We start from the raw sequence: 27,846 nt of genomic DNA, 5'->3' as shown, positions 1-27,846 counted from the left end.
GGTGCACTATTGGGATGTCTTTTATGTCTTTTATAGCTTCTACTAGTATGTCTTTTAGGCGTCATCTCTTTTACTCTCTATCTTCAAGTAAGTATCTTCCCCTCTATATATTAATAAGATTCATCGATTATTTATTTCAGATCAGGTTCAATAATTTCCCTTCCGTTATGGCAAGCATTTTCCATTGTTTTTCCTTTGTTTTTCCATGCTTGAGAGATGAGCCACCATCTCGCCTACGAATACTCCCCCCTCGGTTCGCAGGTCACTCTGCCAATCTGTTACGCCTTGTTGCCCCCCAAGAAAAATCCAGATCCAACCTGACACTTGCTCTGTGGCTCTCTACATATATATATTATATTCGTGCAACAACAATTGAGTGTGTGAGTGTTGTTTTTTGGCTCAGTTCATTGACACTTTTTCGGAAAAAACTTGTTATAATTTCATGGGTTACAATTCGCTATTTGCCTCTGCCCCTATGCCCCTCTGCTCTTCCCTCTCTCTCTCTCTCTCTCTGTCTCTGTGGCTCATTTGTGGCTCTAACTGTTTTGCATTGTTTTATGGTCAACTTGATGTTTTTTGTTCACACATGGGAAACAGCGCCATGCCACGACTGGAAACACGACTTGCTGCAACAGTTTCCATTTAATGAAAGGTGTGTGTGTGTGTGTGTGTGTGGGGGGCAGGGGGCAAGTGGTGGCCAGGGGGTCACACCCATGTGGGCCAGAATAGTATGTTGCACCAGAAAATAGTGCCGCTCGGTGGTAAGCATTTACCGTTTCAACAACTATTTTATGTTCCACAACTAAACGGATCTTTCCCACTGTCTCTGCCAGTCTCTGTTTTGTAATAAACTTCAGCTCTTCCTCCCTCTCTCTCTCTCTCTCTATTCTCTTTCCCTCACGAGTGTGCATATGTATGTGCTCTACATAATGTTCTTCTAATTAGCCTTTGGGGCGATTTGTCAGAGGGCCTGAAAGTTGTCACGTTCCTGTCTTCGAGTTAGGGAATGGCATGCCATGGCATGGAATGATGATGATGTTCGCTCTCTTGTGGTTTTCTAAGCATGAAATTTCATTGCTATATCGTGAGTTCTTTGACAGGCGATAAAAGATATATGGGGCTGGTGACATTACAGCAAGTGGGTGACAATTGACAGGGAATGTTAAATGTAATTTGCACTCAGGAGTTCGGGAATGTGATGCTAAGGAATTTAGGATACATGTATCTTTAGATGTGGAGTCGGGGGGAAACTGCTTAACGAGTCTTGAGTGGAGCAGCGATGAGCATCATGCACAATATATGTATTTTGTTTTTCTTCTAATAAGTACTCAGGAATCACCTATATAGTACCCATATTCCCATAACTATTAGTAAACATATAATTATTATTTCTGTATCTCTCATCTTTAGCCCAAGTATCATTAATGCAACCATTTATCCACTCATCCATCCATATCTCTTGTAGCTTGTATCTTTTGCAAGCCTTTTTACCCATCCTCATAGCCGCCAAATCCGTTCATACATAATTCATAGGATAACCCGCATTAATCCCATAAACAACATCTCAGATCTCACTTTCAGCACCACAGATCCATTTAGCCAGCAAAGCCAACAATTATTTTCTATTCACTCTGGAAAACCGGAAACTACAGCCTTGAAAAGACTCCACCCACACTCACAGCAGGGCTGCCACAAGTAAATGCAACTGTAATTGGGCTTAATAGTCGAGTTAATAAGTAAAAGATGGCACACGCCCCAAGGCCCCGACCAAATGAGGTTCAAACAGAGGAGAGCTCTGAAACGAACTCTGGCTCGGGCATCGGGCATCGGGCACTGGCACTGGACCCAACCCAAAAGAGTGGCCGAAAAGCATTAATCATGCAAATGGCCCAAACACTTTTTCCCCTCCCAAACATCCAGAAAATACAGACAAAAAACAGCGGCAGCCCCAGTCCATGGGTGACTGCGCTCCCACCAACAAAATTTTCTAAGGTATAAGGAAAAGCGAGAAGAAAACAAGAAAAAAAGGGAAAACAATTTGTGAGGCGTTCGGCCAAGCGGCCAAGAGTTTTCCACATGGCCGCACAAGAAATTAGCAAATACTAGAAATGAGATCAGACGAGGAATGGAACACAGATGCAATAGATACAGTGCGATACCATTCAAGTAGATGCTGGAGGTAATAGCTGGATGGTATATCAGTTTCGAGATTTTCCAATAAGAAAAGCTACAATGTAAATTTAATCAAGGAAAAAAACCTTCAAAGAGAGAAGCAACAAAAAAAACGCATTGGCGGTGAAAAGTTGAAAGTAAAAGGAAAGACGGCCAAGACGGGAACGACTTTCCCAAAACGGCAGCAAAAGGCTACTCTAGACGGGTCTGGTCTTAGGCCACTTTTCCTCCACCTCCTCCACCACCCCCCTCCTGCGCCTCCTCTTGGGTGCTCTTTGCGTGGGTGTGTCGCTGGCTGCAAAAGCGCATTGGGGATTAGCATATATTAGCGCCCCAAGCGGCATGCAACCAGACCAGAGCAGTGCAGAGCAGAGCAGTGCAGAGAAAACTAAAGGAGATCCAGGCCAAAAAAGCCAAATGGCAAAGGGGGGGAAAACAAGTTCAAACCACTACGACGATTGGATACGCTGTAAATGGGGAACTGGGAAAAACTCTCTTTTGGCGAGGTCACCAAAGGTGGTGCTTTCTTAATGAACATCATGTTTATGGCAGAGAGACTTGAAGAACTAGAAAAGGGAAACCCCAGAAGGCAAAGAAGGTAGGGTTCTTCAAGCATACTTCAGGAAAATCCCTTATAATAATGTGATCTATTTCGTGGTTAAAACTGCATCTTCTTAAGGATGTTTCCAGTTCCTAAAAGATACTATAACATAATCGAATCTAAGGATATTGATTGTATATAAATCTCTAAGCTTTTCTACAAAGTCTCCCCGTAAGTCCTTGCAAAGGTGTTCTTTGAAGGACTCTACACTCTCCAAAAATCCCTATAAATTATGCACTTGATCACTCCAACTAAACCTTAATTATAATCATGCATGTTTAATCCTCTTGTCCTTTTCATAGAGGCCACACAATCGAGCAAAACACCCATCAATATTAGAGTAGAGCCCAAGGAAGGCTCTCAAGTGGCGTAGAGGTCGTGTGTGGTGGGTGGGTGGCTGGGTGGCTGGGTGTTGCAGCGCTGAGTGAGTGGTTTCTTTTTTGTTTCTATTGGCTTTAAGGCTCCATTCATTGTGCGGCTTTCAGTGGCTTAGTGGCCAAAGCCAGCCAAAGCCCAAAGCTCTGGCATAAATTAAAAGTCGGATATTGTTTCAATAGACGACGACGTCTCGGCTGCATTGTCTCTAATCTTCAGGCCCGAGATCTGGTGGGGCTTTGCGGAGAGAACTAGGGGCCTGACAGCCCGAGAGGAGCGGCAGCTTTGACTTTCAATATTCGTCGTGTTTTGTCGCATGCCCAAAAGCCTTTCAATTAAACGAGCCGCACGTTTTTTAGCCCCAACCCCAACCCCAGTCCCAGTCGCAGCCTCAGCCGCAGCCTCAGCCGCTGAGGAAAATGCATTTTAACGCCAAACGTTCAACACCAAACAAATGCTGGCTACAAAAAAGCAACAAAACAACAAAAAATAGGTGAAGCAAAGCAATAAACAACAACAATGTTCAACATTTATATAAATTGGAAGTACAGTGGAGATTCCATAAACAAGCGGTAAAAAAAAATATGTTTTAGGAAAATTTTGTAATACAAAAAATATATAATAAAAATAATAAAAACAATTAACAAATTATAATAAAAAAAGGGGCACACACTGTAAGAGGAAGAGCGTGGATTTTTGTTCCTTCTGGCTATCCAAAATGATCCGATCTAAACCAAATCTTGTAGATACGGTCATTCTCTATGATTCTCCCACAGATTTACGTTCTTTGTGGAGGCGGAATTGGGAGCGGCGAAATTTTGAAGCTAGCTGGATTCAGTGTGATATCACAGGAGTTTAGATACAAAATTTCTAGCTCTAGCTTTAATAGTCTCTGAGAACTAGGCGTCAAACAAGACCGACCCAACAGACATGGATCAATCGACTCGGCTATTGACGATAATCATATATATATATATATACTTTATGGGGTCGGAAACGACACATCGACCACAAATCTAATATATGTACTTATCCCCATACTCTTTGAGTATCGTTTAATCTAGAAAGGGCATAATTTTTCTGTAATTTCTATGAACCCCCTTCAAGTTTTGCTCTTCAATCGCGTACCATTTCTTTAAGAATCACTTACTTTTTCCTCACCCTCCCGTTAAATCCAAAAAAAAAATCCCAGCATCGATGACATTTGGATAAAACTAATTTCGCCATAAAATCCCAGCACTCCCATTAAGATATCAAATCTATCGCTCAATAGAGAGTCCCCACTGTATGTGGTAAGCATATTTTGTTACATTTTGAGGCCAAAGTTGGGTTGGGGCTGCTGCTGTCTGGGCTCTGGGCTTTGGGCCTCCTTTGGACCAGGGACCAGGGACCAGAGGCCTGCCTGACTCATGACATGCCGCATATTGATATAATTTTTCTGTTATTTTTTTCTGCAGATACAAAAAGAAAACTCAAATGATATGCCACAAGATAGGGGTACGAGTGCGAGTGCATGCCACTAAATGATGTATGACCATTGCCGGGGAATGGAATTGGATTGAAATGGATTGGAAATGGTATTGAAAAAGAGGGCTGGGTCTCCGCTGGGTCTCGATCTGCAGACAAAGGAAATCTCTGTTTTGAGCCTATGGGCTGCACTTTTCCTCAGAATTTTATTCAAGAGAAAAGCGACAAAGAGTGAGAGATTGCATTTAATCAGTGTATAAATCGGTTTTAATTAATCATTGAATGGCGAGATTCTTTCGAAAGGAAAGTGGGAAATGAAGTGGAAAGCGGATGGAAAGAGAAAGAGATAAAAGTCAAGGCTGGGGAAATGCATATCCGCTTCCTTTCACCAAAAAAGAGAGTACGAGCGGGAAATGAAAAACCCAAATGGAGGCAGACCGCTTGGTGCCACCTGAGACCTGCCACCTGTGCCACATCACCTGCCGCCACAAGCTTCAAGTTGATTGAAAGTTAATTAAGTTTGCGGCGCCTCTGATTCCCAGGCTTCCCTTTAATTTGATTGAAATTCTGTTCGATTTGTTTGCATTTCGCTGCCTCTAAGCCTCTAATCTCCCAATGAAAGCCCCCCCCTCGTCTGTTATCAGCGGAACAGGGAACAGGCGGCTCCGTGATAGGCTCCACCCCCGAACGATCATTGAACGATCATTAGCCAAAATAATTACATGATGTCAGGCCGCCATCTTATCTTTGGAGATAAGTGTATATTATGATATTATAGGAACACGTTTTGTGGGGATTTGAATTGGATATTTACCTCGGAGATTGTCTGGGCTTGGAGTGAGACAGACGTGGGTGTATGGGAGTGTTATTATTGAAGGAAGAGAGGAATTATGAATGATCTGAGAACTACAGATTGATTTGATCTATGAGTGGCCTATTCTATGGACATCGATCTGAATTATCGCTCTACGGGAGCTTCGTGTCTTCCTGTAAAACATCTATCAATAATTCCAATTATTTTCATTTAATTTCTCTTTCTCCCAACATCTTCGGACTCTCAATCATTGATTGACAAATCAATTCCCAAAGAATGATTAACACTCGTTCAAGAAGAGTTTTCACTTTGTTCGAATGCCATAAAAAGAGAATCGTTTAGGCCATATTTAGAAGAGAAGAGAAGGCGATCCGATCCAGCCAAGAAAGTCAGTCTTTCAAACACTTTGTGCCTGGGGATAAATGCTTACAAAACGACGACACTTTACTTTCTGGCCGGGTCTGAGCGATGTGTACTCCTTCTACAGGCACCACCCGCTCCTCCTCCTCGTCCTCCTCCTCCGCCGCATTCACCTTCTCCCTGTCTCATTGCAAGTAGAAAGTCTCGCGCTGGAGACTAATAGCAAAATATGATAAACGACAGAGGAGACTTGATGAACACTTTCCCAACAAAACCGAGACAGGCAGCAAGAGACGGCCAGAGAGAGAGGAGGAGGAGGAGGAGAGTGCAGGGAGGCCTGGTCATTAGAAGAAAACATTGCCATGAGACAGACTTGCAAGACAGCTTTACATTGGTTTTGTTTCTAGCGGACACAAAAGTAGAACAAAACAAGAAAAGGGAAACAAAGGATAGTCGAAGTGTTTGATACTCTACCAGAGAATTTTTAAAGAAATAAACGTACATTATTTATAGCATAGATAATATTTTCCTTTGCTCCATACCAAACATCTCCGATGAAAACTCCCAATAACCTCTAACCAAAAAAAAAGAGTAATAGAAATAGAAGAGGAAAATCGAGACGACTGCTGCTGCATTTTCCCCCCAAACAGCTTTTCCGCGAGAGTTGCCAGAGAGAGACAGAGAGGAGGGCAGACATCAGAGGGGGGGGGGGGGGGGGGGGATTGCGTTTTGCTTTCAATTTGCCAAGTAGCCAACGGAATGGATAACACGGCGTATGAGCAATGTTCAGGCTGCTGCGTGGAGGCTGAGACTGAAACTGCGGCTGCAAAAAGGAGAAGCAGCATATGGGCCAAAACAATTACGGCTGAAAATGAAGTTGTTTCTTGCTGTTTGCTGTTTGCTGTTGCTGCGCGGTGGTGGTGGTGTGGGCGTGGCTGTAGAGGGGCAATTATGTCCATCATTCGTGTAGAAAGAAAAGTGGGGGCATCTGCATATGGAAAATGCAGGAAAAGGCCCCCAAGTGCAGAAGCAATGTTTTCTGCTCCAAAAAGCTCAAAGCGGCTGTGAAAATGATTTTTCTCTGCAAGATCAGATGGAAAAACACAGCAAAGAAAATGCCCAGGAAAAATCATATTTCCATTTGGCAACAAAGTGGCCGAAAAAAATGAAAACGAAAGGAGGGAAAAAAGACTTTTACACAGAAATTAAAAAAAAAACAGGGAAAATGCAAATTGCGTGTGAAAATGCTGTTTGATTATCGACAACGACCTTGAACTTTGGCTTCAGCCATGGGGCATAAAGAGGGGGGCGGGGGGAGGGGGTTGCATCCCAGAGATACCTCGTTAAATCAAAATGCTTGCACAGGTTTTTTTTTCCTGTTTTATTGCTGCTGCACAGCCGTAACTTGATTAATTATTGCCGCATTACGCAAGTCGTTGAAACGTTGAAAAGTTTCTGTTGTTGCTTTTGCTGTTGATTTTTCTCCCCACGGCTGCAATCGGGGAAAACAAATTAGAAAATTGTTTGCCGCAAATTGCGACGCTGACATTTGCAAAAGTTTTCCAGCCTTTTTCCCCACAAACCAGAAAAAAAAAACACAAAAAGTTGTCTTGCATGCGGCCTAAAACCAATGAAGGAACCAGGCTTATAATTAGGAGATCAGGCGATGGATAGATGGCATAATAAAGGTCAGAAGGGGTAGACAGAAAGAGCTAGAGAGATAAAGTTGAACATGTAAAAAGGTTTTTAAGGATTGGGTGTGGATCTAGCCTTAATAAAACTAAAGCCCAGGGAAATATCTTATAAAGAAAATAGAGGATCGCCTGGGAAGATTATTCCAAAGACACTCTTAAATATATCTGCCCAATAAGAGCTCTCTTCATTAATGTTTAACAATTTAAAAAAGGAATTCCTCTGTTTATTACAAAAGAAAGGCTGCAACGACACTCCTTAGGAAGTATTCCAAAGAATTCTACAAAAAACCATTCCCTGAGGCCATGTTTAAGCTTAAGAACAGCTTAGAAGTAGGCCTTGCCCAAAGAAAAGTCCACATTCCAGGCATCGTCGAAGAGAAAGGCACTTGCAAAAAGGCAGCTTCATGTGCAAGAAGCCTCAGAGAATGGCTCTCAATAAAAAGATGAATGTGGAAATTCCTCTACGGGAAGAGGCTCTCCTGCTCGGATTTCCAAAGAGTAAAGGTTTTAGTTTAAAATTCCAAGCGCAAGGAAAAATCAAATATAAATGTCAGGTGCTCAAAGTGCCGCCCCAAGAAAACAGAGGCCAGAGACCTCCTCTTATATTGCCCCACAAAAGAGAGCACACAGTTCCATCCATTCAGAAATGAAATGAATGCAAAAAAAGGTCCAAGAAATTAACATAATTAGAGGAAAATGCAATGCACTCATCGTGGATCGTAGCCCATTCATGGAACAATATGGAGTAAATTATGATGGGGCTGATGGGGGGGGGGGGGGCAGGTTTTCTGTTTTCTGTTTGTTGTTTTTGGAACTCACTTTTTCGCTGCGCTCATAGTTCGCTGGGAACTTGGGCGAGGAGCCGCCACCAAAAACCGATGATGGCGATGGCGTTAGCGGCGTGGATGCCGCTGTCGATGACGATGTCGATGTGGATCTGGAGGGGGACTGCAGCGCCATGCGCTGGTGGTGCAGCGTCGAGAGCGATGGCGTTGACATCGACAGCGATGTTGGGGTCATGATTAAATGCCGCATGATGGTGGGGCAGGGGCAGCAAACACCACGCTGTGTTGTGTGTCGCCTCACTTTTTCACTTAATTTTTTCTCGCACTTTTTCACTAAATTTTCCACACTTTTCACTTGTTTTTTGTGTATTTGTATTTGTTGCTATTGAGTGTGTGTTTCTTTTTTCTTTTGTGATTTTACATTTTCACAATTACATTGTTTTTTGTGTGTTTTTGTTTTGGTTAACGATTCGTCACATTCCGTTTTGTGCTGCTGCTCTTCTCTGCTCCTATATTTTATTCATTTTCTCTCTCTCTTGTTCTCTTTTTCAGTGTAAATGTCAATTGCTTTTGTGGGGCAAAACATTTTGCTAAAAACAACACACAAATTTTAATAAGCTGCGGGCAATGGCGGGGGCAGAGACAGGGAGGGTTCTAGGGGGAAGTGGCATTCAACAGCTGCTGCTGCCGCGACTTCTGTGGCGGATGTTGACAAAACAGTCATCGCAAATAGGGTTACGTTCTGAACAACAGAAATAAAACAGTTTGCTATTTGCTATACAATTTCTCTGTTTTTTACTGCTTCAAAGATTCCCCAAAAATTATGTATAAATATTATGTTATGTCCTGCTTGTTTAAATTCATTCAACACGGTTTTTTCTATTATTTTTTGGCCCCAACACAATTTTCTACATGTTTTCTATACTCTATAATATTTACCAAATTTATTATCTTTTCATTTTTTTTCCTATAAATATATTTCCGTATTCCCCCGACTTTTAGTTATTGATATTTGTTCTATACTGCATTTCATTTGCATTTCCACTTTGCCCACTCTCTCTCTCTCTCCCTCTCTGTCTTGCTATCTGCCTGTTTCTTCCTTCCTATCCCTCCTCCTCCCCCCTCTCTCCCACTTTTGCCCTCTTTAATTGCCTCGACTTGTTCTGCATCACCTTTGCCTCTCACAAAACTGCCGTTTCCCCTGTGGGCTTTTCTCTTATCACCTTTTCATACTCTTTCAATTGTTATTCTTTCTGTTTCTTTCTGCTCTTGTTGTTGTTTTTTTGCCTTAACTAACATTAATTTTTGTTGTTTTGCCAATGACTTTTTGTTGCTGCTCACGCGAGGTGAATCTTATCAGGTGGAAAGAGCAAAACAAAGTCTACAACTGCAAACATTTATAGTATTTTTTTGTATTTTCCTTTTCTCTCATTCGTTTTTAATTTTCACATAGAATTAATTTTCAATGGACATTTCCATGATGTTTCAAAGTGCAAAAAAATACAATTTCGTTTTGGGCTCTTGCTCTTTATCTTCGAAAGTGTTTATTTTCGGGGTTCAGGAACGGAGCATATCAGAAGACCAGACCTCTGATAAGCAGTCGCGGAATACTATCAGAAAAAAACGAGTCGAAAGTTAGATAAATAAAGTTTTGCACGAGTAGACGCCACAGAGGCAAAAAAACTATAAAAATAGAGATTTTCTTACGAATTACGAGCTGGTACGACTTTAGGGGTAAAAGGATGGTTTGAAATAGGTCTATTTCTGGTGAGACTTCAATTTGAATAAATTTCATAAATTTATCACTCAAATTTATTATTATATTTAATTTACAAGAATTAATTTCATTAAGAAGATGAACAAATTTATTGCCTTTCCCCTAAATTTTTTGGTTTCATTTCTAGAATTTTCATAGTCAACTATCAATGATTAAAACCATTTGTATGTCCAATATATATCGAATGCTCCAAACTAAATTTCAGAGTCTAACTTAATAGAAGAATTCTTTCAATAAACGTTTTCTTCTTGTTGGGTTTCTACAGTCGAATTTAAATAATTTCCAACACACATTCTACAAACACTTTCGAATGCATTCCACTCTGTACCCTCTTTCGTTGTCTCTTTCTCTCTGTTTATTTCAGAAGAGTGATCTAATCACTTGATTTGATTAAGCGCAAGAATCACAAACGGTAAATGGTCACCAGCCCAGCCCCCCACCGTCTTTTTCTGTGTGATTTTTACTCTTCTACAGACATTATATAACGTCATTTCGGGGGGCATTAAAACTAATTATTTTTTGTTGTTGGCTGCGCTGACGTTGACGTTGACGTTAACGTCGCTGTCGACCGAATTACACGCACAAAAAAAAAAAAACAGAAACAGAAAAAAAGAGTCGAACCGAGAGGGGGATGGCAATACATCATTCCGAAGGTCGTTGGCGCAGTTTTTTTTGGGCAAATTAGAAACAAAAACAGCAACAAAAGTCGAAAGACACAACAACAACTAAACGAGCAAAGCGGGTCGTGCACCTCGTCTCGTCTCTCCTCAGGAAAATTCAACACAAATTCAATTTGTTAAACATCGAATATTACCACTATTTCTCTTAATATTATTTGTTTTTGCTGCAGGTTGGGCTGTTGTGTTTTTGCTCGATTTTCTGATTAGTTTTTCATAATTTTCAAATTGCAAAATGCAGCAGCAGCAATAAAATGCAACAACAAAATTGCATGCGCACTAATACAAATGCAAAACGCGGGGCGGAGACGCGACGCGACCGCGCAGCACCAAATGGAAACAAACTGTAACGAAAGCACGGCATACGGCGCATGGGGACGACCGACGCCAAAGCGATTTGAGCCAGAGCCAGCGGCGCAGAGCAGAGTAAAGCTCACGAGAGAGAGAGCCAGACAGAGACAGAGCCAGAGAGCCGTGGGGAGAGAGAGCCGACGCCTCTAACGGGCTAAAGCAGTAGCATTGTAGAGTGTGGGGATACCCTCTAGTGAATCACAAGGAACAGCCTTTGGAACGACTTTTAGTAGATGGTTGGACAGCTTTTATACAAAACATCAACTATGGTGGCTCTAATTCATAAAAAGACTAATTCTCAACAATAAGATCTCGCAAGCATAAACTTCTTCTCATATACATATACAATGCACATTTACACGATCAAAACACAGGCATGCCCTGGTTATCTACGATTACAGGGTGTAAAAACAGCAGCAGCTGACAAACAATAACAGAAAAACCTTTTGGCCCGAGAGACTGAGAGAGAGATCAACAGAGAGGGAGAGAGAGAGAGCTTGGCTCTCCACAACTCCAACAGCTGATGGGCGGGCGGGCACTCACTGGCTGTTGTTTTTGCTGCTGGCCAAAGAGGGTCACACTACCAGAGAGAGCTTTCATTGAGCGTGAAAGTCTTTCGCTTGATCTCTCTCTCTCTCTGCGCAATAATAAATGCATTTTCGATTTGGTTTATTATTTAATAGGAGAGCGTGGGAGGGTGGGGGCTTTTGGGTGTTTGTCTGTCTGCTGCGTGCATTGAACTTGACATCAGCCGCTGAATGCAATTGTTTTGTTTTTAATAATTGCGTGAAATTCGAGATTAATTGTGGGTTACGTTACCCTGTGGATCCCAAGTGCTGAGGTGTGAGAATGGCTAATGACCTTCCACCATCCACTTGCACTGAGTGGGGTGGTTGGGTGCGGTGTGGAAACTGGCTAAGCGGGGTGGAATGTGGGTCGAAAAAAGATGATGGGCGAGGGATTGCGTGTAAAAGTTGATTAAATATGGGACTGTTGTTGATTTTTGTTACATTTAATTGATATTTTTGGCTGTTAAGAGGCATGAGACATATTTGGTGTACCCAAAACCGAACAGATTTGGGATCACAAGTGAATCATTTTATGTAGATGCCATTTTTAAACACTTTAGCCGCTTTTGACCTATTGTGTAAGGTAATACAGCCAGCTAAAGGAGAAATCCAGTGAAAAATTATCGGCAAATGTTTTGTTAGTATTTCCCAACCATTTCAATGGAATACCTTACGTCCAAGCCCATCCCAAAACGCCCCCTTATAACCAATTTTGCATTATAAATCAAATATTTTTGTCTTCATTCAAACAAATTAATCAAAATGCAGACAAAAGCGGTACAAATAAATCGATAAAAATATAAAATAAATGACATTTGTGGGCGATGTTCGGAATGAATGCACTAAAACTTTCATTTTTCCGTTGGGAGACACAGAAAGAGACGCAAATAAAACAAGAGGAAAACTGGATCACGAGCGCAACATGATGTCGATCGTAGGGAGTGAGGAAATGAGTGACAAAAGGGGGGACAATCTCTTATACAATCCACAGCGTTAGAGTTCGATGAAACTCGGCTTAAGTTTGGTTGTTGTCAAGGCTGCAGTGTGGAACATAAGAGCACATACACATCTTCCACAAGGTGTGAATAAGTTCTACTCAATAGTATAATTTATGTAGAAGAGAATAGTCAAAGCAGGTTCCACAGCATGTAAATGTATTTTAGGGATCTTGAAGATTCAATGTCTCTTCTTTTAGACACATCTTTTAAAATCATTAAAACCAAAAATTCAAGATCCACTTACCCTATCCATCAACTGCTCATCGTTTCTTTTGCGTCGCGCTGGCGCTCTTATAATGCGTCCCACATCTGGAGCGTCCATGGTGTTGCTGTGGAGTGGATGATGTTGTTGTTGGCTCTCACGCTCTTTCTCTCTCACGGCTCAGTGGAGACTCGAACCAGCGCGGTTCACTTATACGTCGGTTGTGGGCTGTGCTAAGTGGAGCTTTGAGCATTTAAAGCGGGAATCAAAGCTTCCGGTTATTGGAGATTCACAAATATCGGTGCATGCTCTACGGCTGGCGGCATTTGTTTCTTTTTCAAAAATGTTGGCAGTTATTTGCTTAAATTTGTATGGCAATTCTTTTGAATTCTGATATTTATTTTTGTGATGGAAGCAATTGTTGCAGGTTGGCTTTTAGCGGATAGAAACCTGTAATAAACAGAGAAGAAAAACGTTTATAAGGAACCCATTTAAATTCATTGAAAGAGAAAACTATTCCTTAGAAAAGTTCCCTAAGAAGACTATAAACTTATTTCCTTTTATCAAGAAATTGAAAAATTCATTGAAAAGGGCCCATTGCCACCTTTTCTGCTCCGCCCCTTGGCCTTTCCCACGCTTTTCCACTTGTTAGTTCTTGGCCAATTTCCTCCGCTTCTGTCCTCACACTCAGCCCATCTCCTCCTTGTGGCTGCAACAAAGTTTTTCCGCCTCACGTTTTCCACCTTTTCCCATTCGCTGAATAAAATATGATTGAGGTTCAAGGCGACTGAAGGCTTTCAACGGCAACAATGTCAATTTGTTGTTGCCGGCCCCGCCTGAAGAGCTGCGCCTAACGGTTGTTTCAGTGTTGGTAAATTGATTTGAAGTGTGTCGAGTACAGCTTATTAAATAGTCAAGAGGCAAGCGAAGCCGTGGGGCAGCAGCCATGGCAGCAAACTTGTAGCAGCCGTGTAAAGCCAATCAATTTATAAGAGCGAGGATAAGTGGAAAAAGCTAAGAAAAAGTCAAGTAAAGCAAACATAAGCTTAAGTTTACAGCTGGAAAAAGTGTTGGAAAGCGTAAGAAAAAGATATAATAAATAAAATTGTATAGACACTGCAAAAGTTTGGTACGGAATATTTTTAAAATAGTTTCATCTTCTAAGTTCCTTTTCCAGCACTGACATTTCTTCATTTGCTCTAAAATCTCTCAGATCAAATGACAACCACATCCTTTAAGCAATTAGCAAAACTTTTCTAATCAATTGAATCAATATTTGACGACTAAAAGACTCTGCAACTTTGCTCAGGAGTAAACTTAATTAAAATTGCAGGCAGGCAGGCAGGCAGAGGAAGGCCCCAAATGGCATCCCATTGTTAGCCAAAGATGGCTCTGATGGGTGTCGGCCACGTTCCGATGACGTCTGACTAAATGAATCACTTTTTGCGACTGCAATTTGCACTTATTCATCCTCCGACCGGGAGACAATCGTGCCACCAGATTGATAAAGTATTGATGCCCTGAAATGATTCCAAATGATTTCCTTCGGTCTCAAGTCTCAAGGCGAATGGGCTTTTATCTTTGTCGGGCAATAAATGTTAGTGGGTCGACTGCACAACCACCTATCCAGCTATCCACCTATCCACGTTAATTAAACAACAAGAAACAAGGAAATACTCGTAATTAATGCGCAAAAAGGTAGCAGCAACAAAAACAATGACTAAGTGATTACAGATACAAAGTGAGCGACGAGACGCGACGCGACGCGACGAACGAAACCCTCAAAACCTCTGCTTCAATGAATCCAAAAAAGTGTGGCGCGGAAAAGCGTGGAAAAGCAGCGGGCAGCAAGCAAAACTGCAGCAAGCAGCCAAACAAAAGAAGCAACGATAGACCCTCTGGAAAATGCAAGCCATGAAGTTGAAAATGTACTTCTTCTCCCTGTTTTTTGGGCTCTGATGCCGCGCCGATTGCTGCATTTTCCTTTGCATAATTTTCCACAGCTATCGGGGCGGGGGCGGGGTCGGTGTCGGGGGCAGGGCATCATCAGGTGACTAAAAGTTGCGAAAAATCTTCAAAATTGCAGATGAAGTTTTCCCATTTTGGACGTGCCGTAGCTCGAAGAGGGTTTGGAGATGGGAAAAAGGTACAGATGATGAGGGTTTCGGGTAACTTAAACGAAATTATTTCATTTTGCATGCTTTAATAAAGAAATATATGCAAATTGTGGGACTCGGAATGGTTGTGGAAAAACAAGGCTAAAGTTAATGGTATTTAAACAAATATCATGATTATAGAGTGTGATTTACTTGAACAAAATGAATAGATAATGGCCTTAATGGCGAAAGGTCGGAGGATTTTTATCTACTTTTATCTTTGTCTTTCGTTCAAAGCTTCTTCGTTAGATCTTTATGTTCTGTATAGGAATAAAACTATAAAACGTTACCCCACTTTAAGTCAACAAAGTTATTTATACAATTTATGTAGATTGCAGCAATCAGATTTTCACTACACAAAAAAAGAAAAAAAAACAGACATCACAGCCGAACGTCCACGAATTTATAATCCCAATCAGCACTAAATTGACAGTATTATCATTTTGTTAACTTGTTTAATTACCCCGTTTAGGGTTCGAGGCAGAAAAAATAAACAACCTATAAATAAATGTTGCCTTATTGGCATTCGAGCGAGTGAGTAATTTATCAACAAATTTATCAGCCGAGCAGAAGTCGACACCGTGGCCTGATTGGATGAGGGGCAACGGCTAGGTTTGGGGCTTTGTCTGGCTTTCTTTCTTCTGAAGAATTTGATCTTCACAGCAGTTTTTGAGGATCCTTTTATAAGGTAAACATGAGATGCATTACCATCACTTCAAGCTTTAATGAGGAAATTAATCAAGAAAGAATGAATATTCAACTGCTTAAATTATATGTAAAAATTCTAGATAATAGATAGAACTAAGGAAATATAATGAATGATAAATAATTCGATTGAATGATAGATAGAGCCTTTCAAACATGGAACTCTCAGAACCTCTCTCTCAGAGGCTCCACCATTGTATCACATATTAGATCATCATTCGAATTTCAGACCTTTAGCATTAGAGCCATGGATCTTCCAAAAGGAGTCTCCCCAGAACAAGGCTGCCTTCCATTCTTTTATTCACATCATAAATATTATTTCCCATCAAATTCGATTTTGTCTTTAATTTTCAGTGCAAAGTCAGACCTTAAATCGATTAGTACACTGGCTGACATAACCGTATTTCATATGCGGACATTGTTGAGTGATTTATGCGGTAGATATTTCATACAATTGGATTTTATTTTTGATTTTTATTTGCCATTTTGTCTATTGATTAGATTGCCAGCGAGACACACACGAGAGCACTCGTACACGTACTAGTGGGGATTTTTATCTCTTGACCATCTATACCCCTCTCTTTCTATCTCTCCCTCCGTTGAGATACTCTTTCTCTGTCACTTTTTGCGGTTATTATTGTCAGGCTTTGAGAACAAGTTTTATTCCATCGCTTTGTGTTCTCGTGTCTGTGCCTCTCGTGTGAGTCAATTGACCCAAATTGTTGGCTCCGGCTCCGGCTCGGGCTCGGGCTCTTTTGTGCCTGGCCCGGCTGTCGGGCAGCAGCAGCAGCAGCAGCCGCCTCTCTTGTTTGGGGCAGACGTGTCGTTTCTGCTGTTCTCAGCACGGACACCCCAGATACCCTGTACTCCTGGGGGGTCAAAGGTTGTGGGGTTCTCTCTTAGGGCAAAGGCTCGAGGCTCGACTATCTGGAGCCTAGGATATTTGCGGAGGGAGCCCTTTTTGCAATGGCTTGCTTTCTGTCTACGGAAATCTTACAGATGTGCCTTTTCTTCTACCTTTTCACTTTTCACTCTATTAAAATCTCATTTCACTTTAATTTTTAGCACACAAAAAGTTCTTTCTCTTTCCAGAGGGTATCCAAGCGTCGTTCCACTCACTTGCACACTCACTTTTTCTGTTAGTTTCTTGTTCTTTTCTTTTTAGTGGGTCGTCTTAAAACGAAAGGCAGTTGAACTCTGTCAAAATGATCATCCGAAAGAGCTGTGGGGCTGTGGGGCTGTGGAGCTAATGATGGAGGTCCGATGATGTTGCGTCGCACGCGCTTTTTGCAAATCTCTCTCTTATCTGCTTTGATACGATCTGAGAGGGGGTTATCTTAATTTCGGAGACTAATGAATGCTTAATTTTGACTTGAGAAATATGTCCATACCTCCGTCTCTCACAGCTCAAAGTGCACTGAAAAAGTGTCGATACTTCTGTCTGGTTTGACTTCTGTTCGAATAATCTTCTGCCTCAAAAGGGTACTCATGATTTCCTTTTGCCATTTCAAAGTATATATTTTTCGTCTAAATTTGGCCAATCTTTAACGATTCAAGAGTAAAGACCTCCCTCCATGCTCCACTGAATGCTCAGCCAGCGGAGATTCAATATGGATTCTAATCGTTTCTCGGGGATTGAACCATTAAATACAGTTTATGGCTGGGGTAACCATCGCATACCTAGACCCCCAGACCTCAAGGCCACTCTGTGGCAGCCTCTCCGTTGGCCACAGCATTTGCATCATCTCCGTGCTTCTCCTAAACATTTTATGGATCATTTAGCAAATGACGAGAGGAAAACCCCAGCAAAAATCAAGCATCGTGAAAAATATTGCAAGCTTTAGTTAATTTTTATGGTATTCGTATTTTGTTGGGGGGGCCTTTGACTCTTTACGTGCGAAATGAGTTCAACGAATTTCTGTGTCAACAGTTTGCAAAGTTTTTTCTTTTTTATTTATTTTTAGTGCTGACTCGATTTTTAGGTGGCAGCCAGGCGGGCGGGCGGGCAATCAATGAACCCAAAGATGCAACTCAATCAAGTGGAACGAATATTTCTCTTTCGAAAATTATCTAAGAAGCAACAGGACAGCCACCAAAATAATTGCTCTTAACGCTCCAGGGCATCGCCTTAACGAGTTTTTGCTGCAAATAGGCCATAAAAAATCAATCCTATGGGTAGGTGGTAGGTGTAACGGCACTCGACTGCAAGAAATTGGAAGTGGCAAATACTTTTTTGGCTAATTTTTAACGTTAATGGGTAAGGAAAAAAGAAAATAAGTAAAATTTGTGTTAAGGTAATTGAAGGCTGTACGATTTGGTTTTATTATGATGAATAATAATTAAGAAGAATAACGAAAAAGGCAAAACAAAGAAAATTTTGGTAATGGACAACTGAACAATTTACTAAATTGCTAAGGCAATAAACGGATCCTTTTATTACTAAAAGAGTATCAAAATAAAATCTAGAGAAATGTACAATACAAAGATAAAAGGACTGTCGCATTGATTTTCAATGAATCTCAAACTTGTCTAAAAAGTTCCACCAGAAAAACCAAGATAAAATCCTTTTCATAAACTAAAATCTTGCTTCTAAAAAAATTTAAAAAGTTCCCTCGAAAATTGGACGATATCCATACAAAGTTCTTCACCATAAACAATTATCTTATAATTTTTTAGAATCAACAGAAGTTATAATTATATAATTCTATTTAAAAACATTCTTTTAAATTAATGATTTATTTTTTTATTTATTTAAAAAAAAAGTATTTTTGTTCTTATAATTTGATATAATTTTATGTATTAATTTTGTACTATTTTATTTTTGTGCTTTTACTTTATTTTAAAATTTTGATCATATATTTTTTTGTATGACAAATTTTTTTTCTGTAATCTTGGCTCAAAGCACATGCCACAAGCCATTTAAGTTTATGAAAATCTCAAATTTAGTTCAAATTCAAACATTTTCATCCATTAACCGTGCTGGACAGTGTGTTTCAAATAAAAATCCCCAGCCGAAAAACGCCCACCAAACAAATAATTTACCAAAGGGGCATCCCATTAAAGCGGGGGAGGGGGTTCCTGGAGAGTGATTTGTAGTGGAGTTTAGATTAAGATAGAAATGGGGCGGCTGGGGCGGGTGTGTGTTGGCCAATGCAATCAAAAAGTGCCTCAAAAAGGGGCGTCACACGAAATTTGAGACCCCAGAAAGAGTGGAAAATGAAGCTGAAACCGCGACTGAAATTCAAACTGCACTCAAGCCAAAACTCAGCTGGAATCAAGCTAAAGAGGGGCATGGAATGGGAGGCAGTAGCCAGTAGCTGGCTGCACGATGTCTGCTGCGTGGCTGCATGTTGCACGTTGCGCGTTTTATCTTTCGCCTTCGTCGCCTGCGGCACAAGTGTTAATAAAATGTTACAGTTAAGTTGCCATAACACATGTGGCTGTGGCTGTGGCTGTGGCGGGGCAGGGCCGGGCAGGGCACTCTATGCGGCAGAAATATTTTCCCAAATGGAATGCAAAGTGAATTGCAACCAAATGTGGCAAGATGATTGCAATTTCTTTTCCAATGATTGGCACAGCATCCCCTGGAGGCTGGCCCTGCATTTAGGCGGCGGGGCGTTCCAGGGAGGGGAGGCGGCGGCAGCCTGAGTTGCATCTTCGTTGAGGCACAACACATGCAACAGCAGCATAACAGAGGGGCACAAAAATTTGCATGATCTGTTTTGCCCATATGCAAAATATGTTTTTGCACTGCAATGCACTGAGAGAAATTGTTGTCAAGGAAACAGAAAATATGAGAATTTAAAAAAGAAGAAAAAATATTTTAATCTTCTTTAAAAGAGATTTCTATACGATTGCCATAAATTCGTTTTGTGTTCGCTTCTTCAGCAAACATTCTCTCAGTGTAGTGCCAAAATTATGCGCATTTTTGCCATTAGATGTTGCCCTGTCTAGGGAAAACCTTAACTCTCGAGAGATCTCTTTAAACAACAACAATAATAAATGCCAAAAAATTTAAATACACATGTGAAAAAAAGCGGCAGAAGCAGAAGAGAAAGAGAGATGTAACGACGCAACAGAAATAATTCCACATCCAAAGAAAAAGACAAAGACAATGGGAGGAGGAGGAGGAGGAGGAGGAGGCTGCCAGAAATGAACGCATTGCAGAAATTTACACGGAAGCAAACCACCAAAAAAAAACCAGAAAAAACACAGAAAAAACACACAAATGAATACGAAATTTATGCAATGGAAATGCCTTTTCAATTTTCCAAGGAAAGTGCACAGCGAGTAGGGTGTAAAGAAAAGTTAAATGAGCGTTAAATTGGTTTGAAATGCAGACCGCAAATGGAAAATAAAAAACAATAAATGCTGCGAAATTTCGAGGGATATTCCATTTAGGGCTCTAAATACAGGTACTCCCAAGACAAAAACAAAAGAAAAGAAAAACAATTATTAGCATTAGCATAAAAGGTAGTACGAGTGCTATCATGGGTTCATTGAACCCCCACGCCATCTAAAGAAAAATCTCTGTTGCCAATTGACGCAACATTTCAACGCAGAAACAACAAAAGCAATAGAAAACATAATGAAAAGCAAACTTAAATCATAAAAAAGCCCACACAGAAAAGAAAAGAAAAAGAATGGCCCCAGAATGGAGAGGGGGAAAAACTTAAGAACCCAAGAAGCAATGAACTGCTTTATAAAGTTTAAAACAAAAGCCAAAAGTCGCAGCAGAAGTAAAAGAAAGAACTACAAAAGCATATTCCAGGGAAAAATGACGTCATTACAGATCGTTGGCCAATTTTCGGGCACCAAAAGTGTTAATTATATATAGCATATATCTCACGATGGCAATTAGTTATCAGCCGAGTGGCGAAGCCATTTTTTATCAGCGAAAAGAGTCGCCAACCATCGAATGGTGGAAATAAAAGATGTGTCACGGGTCTCAGATGTTTGTGGCGCCTCGGGGCATGTATTATCAACAGTTATCGGCGGAGATATACGATCCGTTTGATTATGAAACAGATGTTGAAAAGGCCTGCCTGACAGAGGATTGATGGATGACAAAAGCAGGGAATGGACTAAGAGATGAAATCATCAGAGATCATTCCTGAAGCAACTGCTAGTTGGACTGATCAAATTCAGATAACTTTAAGAACATTTGTTTATGATAATCCATCTTCTTTAATAAATTTCCCATATCTAAAGTTTTGTCACATTAATTGCTATGATCTTGACCCAATGCTTTAAAGCTTCAAAGATCACTGATCACCCCATCATAAACATTATTTTTAATGGCTATCTTATGTGTGTGTGGGATCATCAGTTGGTGATCTTAAACAGCAGCTGTTCGAATGAAGTAAACATCAGTTAATATAGTGATCTATTGATATGTGGATGAATAAAGATAAAGTTTACAAAGATGAACAGGGGAAAAGGTATTCTGCTTAGAGAAAAATATTCATAGGTTTTTGAGAACCCAAACCAAAGAATGTTTTCCCCACTCTACTGGGAATTTTCTCTGCTGGGAAGTAAACCAAAATTACATAAATCAGAGATCTTAACGTCCTTGCTCCCACACTGACGCGCACCATGGACGCTCCGGGAATGCCCGAAAGCCAACACTTTGATGCTTTGCTGATAAGGATTCTTTTCGTTGCTCTAAAGATCCATTCAGTAGATCAAATGTTGTATCATCTTTATATTCCCTCACCAGACGATCTACAGCCTGATGTCTGAGTGACCTTGGACTCTTGACAGCCACTGCAATATGCATGATCAAAGTGCGTGTTAGCCCCACCTGATCACATACGACGAGTGTATCTACATCTAGAAACACAAAGTATATTCCTACATCTAGCCACACATATAATCATTGATTCAACGCACACACACAATCGACCGATCGTTGATCAACAAACACAAACAACCATAAAAGTAAGATAAGAACATAATAGTTATAGAAAACCAATAAGCAATAATCATTGATTGTATAACCGCATCGCGGAGAAGGCCCAAGCGAACGCTGAACCCAAAGATAAGCAAAACTGTGGGACCCATCCAACCATTGACCCGCTTTAAAGTAGCCCTAACTATCTTTAGATTTGGGTAATATTCACCACAAAAAAGGCTGCCGTTTAGTGGCTCTTTTCAAGTGATAAGGTAATCCTGCTTTTGTATCTTTCATTCAACAAGCCCCAGCTGGATTACCCCCCTGACAAAAGCTGCCAACGGCATTCATTCCTCCGACAAAATCTGGCAACAGAATTCCTCTAGCATTCAAATATGCAAAATGTAATTAATATGAAGAGCAAAAAAGGGGCAAAAAGGGGCAAAAGCAAACGCTTCTGGTTGTGGGTCTGCTTCTGCTTCTGTTTCTGCTGTTAGATCCGTCAGGTTGCACACACAACACACACGTCAATGGCAGTGCAACAGAATCACATCACAGAATCCGCAGAGCCAGTGTCCGGAGTGGGGCAGGGGCAGGGGCAGGGGCTGACAGCTGGCTCATATCAAATAACCTTCATGTTGGACGAACCGGTTGCAAATATCTACGACCGAGTACTTATATAAAATTATATATATACTAGACACCAGATGTAGGGCTATGTGTGCGCGTAATAAAATTAGAAAATGCAGCCCCACAGAGTCTGCGAGAGACAGAGAGAGAGGAAGGAAGCATCGCTGGCTGCAACCCACCAACAGAGCTGCAACAGAGCGGAAACTGTTGGCCTGTTGGCTGCTGGCTGCTGTTGTTGCTGTTGGCCATGTTCGGGCACTTGGCTGTCGGCCGTTGGCAAATCTCCGGTCTTGTTTGGGCCATTTCTTGACACTTGACAAACTCGGCTACAGGGTAGCTCACGGGGTAGACTGAGTGCCGGCGTGCTGTGATTGTCTGCCCCAAAGATCATCAGCAACAGCAAGTTTTATGTGCACAAAACTTTTGCCAGAAGTTGCACCATCAAAAAGCGGCAAAGTTTCTTTCGGTTGATTGTTTTTTATCAGGCTTATTTATGGTTTGTATTGTTGGAACTTTGGACCTTTGGAATATTCAAAGTTTAAGGTGTTTAAGGAAGCTTTTACTCTTGCCAGTACATAAATCTCTTTGTTTTCTCAAAAATGTACAAGTACAAGTAAAGATTAGGTATTTATGCAGTAGAATCATTGAATTATCAACTGAAATGTCTCATATATTCGCTTTATAGAAAGTATCTTTTAAATTTACGTCCCCTGCTGTTTTTTCTCTCATTTCTTCAGCCTTTCCAGGGTATTCCCCCAGTCACAGTCATTCCTAAGCCAGCTCCCTTTTCCAGTAACATTTAATTATGCAAATCCCTCAACAATTGGCATATAATTACGTATATCAACACCCACACACACACGCACACACACACGGGGGTTTCAATCTTATCGATTTGGACAAGGCTGTTTGTCGGGGCCCACAGGGGGCGTTGTCACCTCATTAAGTCGTCTAGAAACAGTCACAAAAGTCACTTAAAAGAGCGAAACAATTGTTAACGCATGAAGGCACGAGTACGAGCGTACGGGCACTCGAATGGACACTTCATTAGCAAACCTCAAACAAACCGCAATGAGATCGTATGAACACATGACGCACATGCCACCAGCTCAGAGACTAGAGATCTTTAGTCATGTGTGCTCAGAGACAGACCCCTTACTCCATTTAAGAGTTAACCACAGAGATCTTTACTCATTTCTGCACAGTGACGGGGGATCTTTACTCATTTCTGGATGGGGCTGAGAGATCTTTACCGATTTCTGGCTGGAGCCGAGAGATCTTTACCCATTTCTGACTAGAAACCAGAGATCTTTACTCTTTGATATACTAAAACCTATAACACTAAATATTATAATACTAAATACTATAATACTAAAATTTACTAATTTAAAATTAATATTAAAGAAATTTAAAATAAATAAAAAATGAAACTAGAAATTAAACAAAAATAAATAATTAAAAAATGTATACAAAATTAATTTTTTTTTATATATATTTTTTTGTATTGTTTTCTTTTTTTAAATATTTCTTTTTCTTTTTTATTTGTTTTTTTTTCTCTTCCTTATAGTTTTATTCAGAGTTTAAGCTTCAGAAACCAGATATCTTTCCACAGTTCAACCTAGAGACGACAGATTTCCCCCCGACCTGAGATTACTCATTACTCTACTCGGAGAGCTCACAGATCTCTCCACAATTGAGCCGATTCCCCGAGAGAGAACCCACACAAAGAAATGACTAAAGATGCAAGATTTGCTCAGACCTTGTCTGATAATCTCCTCAAAATGATGGATGCTTGCCCCGTGCTGGCGTGCGTGTGCGTCTGGGCCCCCCCACAAAAGACTCAAAAGCAAACAACAATCCACTTAAGAGCCGTACATAAATATCAATTAAATGGTTTCGCTCAGTCTTCAGTCTTTTTGGCCACTGAACTTTTGTTTGTATTACAAAATAATTTCAAGTTTAAGTGGTTTTTGAACCGTGAAAAGCAGGCAGGCATTCCGTCAAGCCACCTGAAGGTCATTTGTTTTCTTAAAGATAGTTTTGTGGGTCACACACACACACAGCCAGTTGCAGTTTCTCCGTTGCCACAGTCCTAATTAAATGTCACAGAAAGTTAAGCACTAACCGACAGTGTAATCAGCATCCACATCTACAATTCAAACTTCAATCCCCAATCCCCAATCCCCGACTGGCAGAACCAACAATTGTGCAATTGTCACTTTGAAAGTTCGGGGGAGTGCACTGAGAGAAAATACAACCAGATTTCAATTAAATATTCGGTTCCTCAATAAAAAACATTCAAAGGAAAGACATAAATGTACTCCATTCTCGGAGCAAATCTATTGTTATATATTTTTAAATCTAAGTTACACTTTCAGGGGTCTTTTCTCTAGGTGTACGTGTGTTTCCAGAGTCGACCTACTTTTTCCGGGGCTGTTGACTTTAATTTTGGCAAACGAAACTCCCAAAATGTGCTAGAACACACGCTCAGGAGCACCAGTTCATGATATTTCAATTTGCATGTGAGACAGAGCAAACCTTTGGGAATTATAATTAATTTTTTTGGTTTTCGACAAAAGTTCGATGAGCAGAACGATCCACCTCTAGAGAAGAAAGTCCCTAGCTTTCAGTCCAGGAAATGGCATAATGACGCGGGGAATGGAATAATAAAGGCACAAGAAAAAGAAAAAATTGCTCAAGTGAGTCATTAAGTTGGCTAAAAGTGTCGTCTGTCTTCCAGTCTTTGTCGTTCGCAGTCTTCCCTTCTTTCTCTGTCTTTCGTTCTTCCATTCTCTGTCTGTCTCTCTTGCTTTTGTGGAAGCAGCCATAAAGGAAGCACACTCCACAGACACACTCTCTTTGCCACTCAAGGGGCAACCTGGCCCAAACACCTTGGCAAACAGCAAATAAAACAAAATAAAATCATCATCAGCCCAGAAAATACTCGTAACAGGAACTGCAGTTTTTGCTGTGTACTTTTTGTTTGCTTTGTGTGTGGCAGGGAATTTTAGGGAACAGCTATAGAGGACTTCCTTTGTTCTTTGCTGGTGAGAGAGACAAAGAGGATGAAGATGATGATGTAAACGGGGACACGAGTCATGGAGTGCAAGAGTGGAAGAGGAGTTCTGGCAAATTCTGCATAATTTTATAAGAGATTTCAGGGAATTTCCTTTAATTTATTTCAATTATTCGTATGCCAATGTTCTCCTTAAAACAACAGCCAGAAGAAAGCATCTACAAAGCCCATGAAGGCTTCGAGCGGATCGTCAAAAAAGTTGAAGGGAAAGCAAGAACAGATCATAACTTGAGCCGATAAAGGATATGCTGAGATATAAATCGTTTTATAACTTCCTGAAAATACATTTCGATATGGTTCAAAAATGGCTAGGAAAACAACACGCGGTGAGGAATGAATCATTTATGAATGAATGTGAATCATTTACAGTGTTTGCGATTTTTACAATCGTTTAATCAATAATGAATCGGTAACGATTGATCTTTGAAATAGTCAGCATGGTTTCCTTTCAAATTAGGATGATTCCAATAATGGGTCTTGAATCATGTCCCTAACTTCTTGTATCCGATATTCATGGACCATTTATCATCCCTAAAACTGTTTCTGTTAATATTTCAAATGAAAATTGAATGCAAGGGCCCCCCAAAACTATGACGGAATACCTGAAAACTTACAGAATTATTTATGAGTAAAGTAAAAGCGTAAATTCCTAATGAATGGGTACCGGCTGGTAAGCCAAATTCAATTGAATTCTGAATAGTTTATGAATGAATTTTATCCTAGAACACCGTCACACACACCACAGCACAATCCTCTGCAGTTTGTTACTTCCTCTTCCCTCTCTGCTCCTTTCTTCCTTCCTGCTCCGTCACCTTTCTTAGTTTGTTTACTCTGGCAACTTTGGCAGGAAGCAAACTGCTGGCAAACACGACGTTGCCCACCCAAAAATTATGCAGACAACAAAGGCAACGCCACAAGGGAGAACGCAGGGAGGGAAGAAGGAGGAGGGCCACCTGTGGGGGGCGGGGGCGGGGGAGGGGGCGTTGTCAACATTGTCAGACGCTTTGCCACCCGCAAAAACCGAAACCGCAGCATTTACGGAGAAAACTGAAGGAAATGAGAAAGAAAAACGTCAACTACGAGAACTACGACTGACAGACAGTGGCTGGTCTGGGGGCAGGTCGGGGGGCTGGGGGTCTAAATTGAGTTGGCATTAGTCAAACCAAACAGAACGCTAGAGGATTGTCTGGAAGAAGCACCACAACTGCGTGGACTCCACCTCCCACTTCTGTGGACTGTTCCTCCTCTTAAAGAACACTAAATTATAGCCAAGAAATGCTAACAGAGAGGCACCCAGAGAGACAAAGTTTTCAGCCATCTCTCTTCTTTTTTTTTTTTAAGTATATCAAATGTTTTTTATTTTCCCTCCACGATACGTGTGCCGCTTCTCACGCTCCAGCTTTAGTTTCTTTCGGAACAGATGTTGGCAGAAATATTTCTTATATGCTCCGCCCCGCCCCGCACCGCCCCTGCAACTTCTGTTGCAACAACCAGACAGCAGACACAATCGCGTATTCACATGTCAACAATCTATACGTACGAAAAGAAAAAAAGCCCAGTTCAAAGTTTCGATATAGAAACAAAATATTTTATATAGTATTTTTGCGATAGACATCGACGGGGCGTGTTGGGGGGGAGGGGGAAATGCCCCATGGAATTGTCTGGACATTGGAAAAGTCAATAAAAATGCCCGACAGTCAATGGAAATCAAGTGAGAATGGAATTTGCAAAAACAATTTTATGGGAATGAAAAGAGGGAATAAAAGGATTCCACGTTTGATGGGGAATGCGAATGTTTATGGTTTAAACTTTAACTGTGGGAAATGATGCAAATGGGAAACAGGATAAGTATCTAGAGGATATTCTGATTGTTTACTGTGGAATGGGAATGGTCTACTAGGACTAGGTAAAGCTCCTAGACAGGACTGTAGGATGAGCCACTGATAATAATAATTAATTAATAATATAAAAATAAATCAAATATAAATTAATAAATTATATATATTTACATACTGTATGGACAAATAAATTGTATGATTGAAATATATTTTTAAGAAAATTTGATGAAATATTAAAAGGTATTTTTTTTAATTTTAATAATTTTAATTTATAATAATATGATTTAATTTATTTATTTTTTATTTTATTTTATACTCTCAATGTTCCTCATTCCTGGAAATAAATATCCCATCACTATAATTTATAAACCATTATGTGCGAAATTACCTTTCAAAAATTTAACAGACTCGACAAAATAAATCAAACATTGCAGACCATTTATTTCTCAACAATAAAACTCCTGATAATTGTATGCAAACACACAATAAAAGCAAGAAATTATACAGGGAAACCTCTCTTTCGGGAAAATCTCCAATATCTGAACCAATTTCAATTCCCCATAATTTAAAGGTAGAACAATTACTTATTTATTCCCTCAAACGAATATATCTAAAGCAGTCATCTAAGAGGGTCTCCACTGTACTTTTTATGCCACTTTTGTTATCTGATAAACCAGAAACAAGCTTTTGCCATTCGATTGAAACA

The 27,846-nt window shown here is 40.5% G+C and overlaps 1 protein-coding gene across 9 annotated transcripts in view; it reads right to left on the bottom strand.

The window, feature by feature from the left end:
* Nucleotides 1-27,846, bottom strand: part of Wdr62 (WD repeat domain 62) — an 80,729-nt gene that overhangs the window by 33,495 nt on the left and 19,388 nt on the right. For 3 of the 9 annotated variants that reach the window (XM_033381008.1, XM_033381010.1, XM_033381014.1), the window contains exon 2: nucleotides 12,885-13,292. In XM_033381008.1, coding sequence (XP_033236899.1) covers nucleotides 12,885-12,962 — 78 coding nt within the window. In that variant the 5' untranslated portion in view covers nucleotides 12,963-13,292. Of the gene's footprint in view, nucleotides 1-8,302; nucleotides 8,606-12,884; nucleotides 13,293-27,846 lie in introns of those variants that run through there. The other 6 variants (XM_033381006.1, XM_033381007.1, XM_033381016.1 and 3 more) reach the window with 6 other exon arrangements.

This window comes from Drosophila pseudoobscura, chromosome 4 (genome assembly GCF_009870125.1).
Source record: "Drosophila pseudoobscura strain MV-25-SWS-2005 chromosome 4, UCI_Dpse_MV25, whole genome shotgun sequence".
Lineage (NCBI taxonomy): Eukaryota > Metazoa > Arthropoda > Insecta > Diptera > Drosophilidae > Drosophila > Drosophila pseudoobscura.
Note: the sequence above shows the minus strand (reverse complement) of the source record. Positions and strands in the feature narration are given on the sequence as shown.